This window comes from Lactuca virosa, chromosome 1 (assembly GCF_052849685.1).
Source record: "Lactuca virosa cultivar CGN04683 chromosome 1, Lactuca_virosa_CGN04683_v6, whole genome shotgun sequence".
Taxonomy (NCBI): domain Eukaryota; kingdom Viridiplantae; phylum Streptophyta; class Magnoliopsida; order Asterales; family Asteraceae; genus Lactuca; species Lactuca virosa.
The window spans coordinates 150,142,657-150,145,731 of record NC_136426.1 but is presented as its reverse complement, the minus strand read 5'-3'; the positions used below and the strand labels follow the sequence as shown (position 1 = coordinate 150,145,731).

The window sequence follows — 3,075 nt, the reverse complement described above, 5'->3', positions numbered from 1 at the left end:
GACCCTTCCGTTCCTTTTGAGCTATGGTCTGGATCGATTAGTATGTCTAACATGAGTGATCGACAGCCGATTATTGATAACGACTTGTTCCTATCTGTCGCAACGAGATACACAGAGTTGGAAGTGTTTTATCGGGTCTGTTATTCGATGAGCGATTAACTGAGTGATATGAGATTATTTCGGTGGTGCTTCTCGGGTTAGTGGGTTCGATCTATGTGTTGTTACGGAGCGATTTCGAGGGCGAAATCTAATTCAAGTGGAGGAGAATTGTAACATCCCGAAATTTCAGGTATCATATTTAAGCAATTTATATTCATTATGACAGAGCGACTCAACGAGTTGGGTGCCCAACTCGGCGAGTGGAGACGGTTTTGGCCATGTGGGTTTAGTGACCATCTCGGCGAGTTGGAGCTGGTTGGAGAAACCCTAATTCCTCGGGTTTGTGTCCTATTTAAAGGACCTTAAGCCTCATTCCAGCCACCCCTAACACCTTAGAGCTTTGAGAAAACCCTAGACCAGGTCCATTCAATTTTGTGAGAGAGAGAGAGAGAGACTAAATTGAGTAATCTTGTGCCTTTGTGTAAGAGACTTTGGAGAGCAACACGAGTTGGATCCACTACAAGAAAAACATGATTTTTCTAGGGAAGGTCACTATGGAACGTATTCCCGTTGTTAATCTGCAATGGATCGTTCTATGGAATGTCTTTCCATAGCAATGTTTCTACCACATTGTCTACATATTTTATTTCTGGTAGCGAGAATGGGACTTGCTAGGGAAAATGCTACCGACTCCATATTCGTTGGTAATATGCTACCGATATTTCTATGGAACAAAAATTCGTAGCAATTTTCCAACGACATTTGTTACCAAATCACTTTCCGTTGTACTGCTTCTATGGAAATAATTAGCGTGGTTACTATGCAACGGAGTTTGTGACGGAAACCAATTCCATAGTTGAATTGCTATGGAAGTACCATTCGTAGGTATTTGCTAGGGAATTCTGTTATGGAGTGTGATTTCGTTTGCTTGTTTTGCTATGGAACAAAAAGCGTAGCTACTTTGTGACGACATTTGTTACAAAAGTATATTCCATAGCAACGTTGATAAGGAGTCGTTCAATTTCATAGATATTTAGCTATGGAAATTTGCATCGACAATAAAACCCGTGGAATCATCAAGTTCATGATGGTATGTATGGTTTGTTTCTTTGCTGGGATGTTGTATGCTTAATTAATTTTCTTATTCTATGGATAAATTATTATTATGATCAATGGAATTTGTAAGATATGGTTTGAATGATATGTTTTTGAATTGGTAATATATTTTTTTTTGTTTTATTGTATTTTATATAAATTCTATATACAGTATTTTCCTTAATAACGACTTGATTAAACACTTATTTTTATTTCCATAGCAAAAATGGCGCCTTCACTTTAGAGATTGCAAATAGACCAAAGTGCCCTTGAAATCAATCCAAATATGTGATTAGTAAGGGTATTTCAGTCAAAACACATTATTCAAACAATATAACCTATTATAGGTCACAATGGACTTTTGGTTAGTAAAATGAAAAAGACAAAAATAACATACATATCAAAAATAACATATATATATATATATATATATATATATATATACACACACACACACACACATATATATATATATATATATATATATATATATTAATGTTTAATAAATTTAAAATTATGTATTCCCATTACATCAAATACACATACAGTATGCATCACTAATTGTGTGAATCAAACAACAATCAAATATATAACTACTTGAAACTAATGTCAAACATCCAAGAAAACTTAACGAAACATGCATCCCACAAACAAACATCACAATTCAACAACCAACTGTATTGATACATAAAAGTTGCTCTATAACTGCTCACAGAAAGATGCTTTACACAACTTCTATGTAAGCCATGGAATTTTATCTGCTTTGTTCTCCTTACCAAGTGGTTTTGAACATTGTTACAGGTATGTCCTAGATTCCAACTTCATCTAGTATTAACGTAGGCACTATTTAACATGATCAGAGCTTCTTGCTTCCTTTCAATGCCTTCGGTCATCAACATCATTCCCAGAACGAAGATCGCATCCAACTGCCCCTGATCGACTGCATCTTGAAGCAACTGTTTCCCTGTTATTTCTTCCCTTATCGTAAAGTACTTCGCCTGACATACAATAAGTAATCATACAATTTTAAAAGTACAAATATAGAAAACTAATTAAATTCACAATTATCCGATTGCTTAAAAAAGAGTACAATTCCATCGTTGAAGAGTACGTGTGGGTTGTTCAACTTTCTGCATTTGCTTATGACTTCATACTGTTGAACACTAAATGGACGAAATCTTAATCGATTTGTGTCTATGGTTTTATAGATTGCGTCTAATGTTAAAGAATCCCTAAAGAGTTTGCAACTATAATTCACAAATCAACACAAAATTCATCTATTAAACACTAAATTAAGTATGTATACAAGTATAATATAAGTAATGCACATCATACTTACACTAACTGTCACTTAAAAGCATCGATTGGTGAATTTCCCCCAACCGTAGTTACTATGTTTTCGATCAAGTGCGATGGCAAAGCAGTGATCCTTGTTCCTTTTTGTCTTGTTTGCATTCTTTCTGAAGAACAACTCGCTGCCATTATGTTGAACCGCATCGAGTGTAATTCAAATTATGTAGCAACAACGATTTTAGGGTTTATTTATCAACATGCCGGAATTTTGAGTGTTGGGAATGGATTGTAGTTGATCTATCGCCGATAAACTGAAACGATGGGATGACTCTGACTACAAATTATGGTGCTTAAGTGTTTAGACTATGAATTGACATAATTACCCTTGAACGTAAAAAGGTTACTACGTAAATGGTTAGGGTATTTTTGTCAATACCTACGGGCATTTTTTTTAAATAAATTGACAATTTAAATTTAAAAAGATGAAGTTAAATAAAATTATTGATTAAATTTAGAGAGACGAATTTAAATAAAATTATTGACATAAATAGGATTCGAACCTACGACTTCGGGTAAGAAGTAAGATGC

The 3,075-nt window shown here is 34.5% G+C and overlaps 1 protein-coding gene across 1 annotated transcript; it reads right to left on the bottom strand.

Annotated features, from left to right (window-relative positions):
• Positions 1-2,015: 2,015 nt before the first annotated feature.
• Positions 2,016-2,676, bottom strand: LOC145122050 (F-box protein At2g35280-like). Its single transcript, XM_079057729.1, has 3 exons — positions 2,546-2,676; positions 2,285-2,441; positions 2,016-2,192 (listed from the first exon to the last, which is right to left on the bottom strand). The coding sequence occupies exons 1-3, from the start codon at positions 2,674-2,676 to the stop codon at positions 2,016-2,018; spliced, it is 465 nt and encodes a 154-aa protein (XP_078913855.1).
• Between the last annotated feature and the right edge of the window lie 399 nt (positions 2,677-3,075).

Bases quoted from the DNA above. Each gene is read 5' to 3' on its own strand.
- LOC145122050 (XM_079057729.1), bottom strand. From the start codon at position 2,676: ATGGCAGCGAGTTGTTCTTCAGAAAGAATGCAAACAAGACAAAAAGGA. The intron at 2,442-2,545 runs GTGACAGTTAGT...TGTGAATTATAG, and splicing joins TCACCAATCGATGCTTTTAA to TTGCAAACTCTTTAGGGATT. The intron at 2,193-2,284 runs GTACTCTTTTTT...ATTGTATGTCAG, and splicing joins TACTCTTCAACGATGGAATT to GCGAAGTACTTTACGATAAG.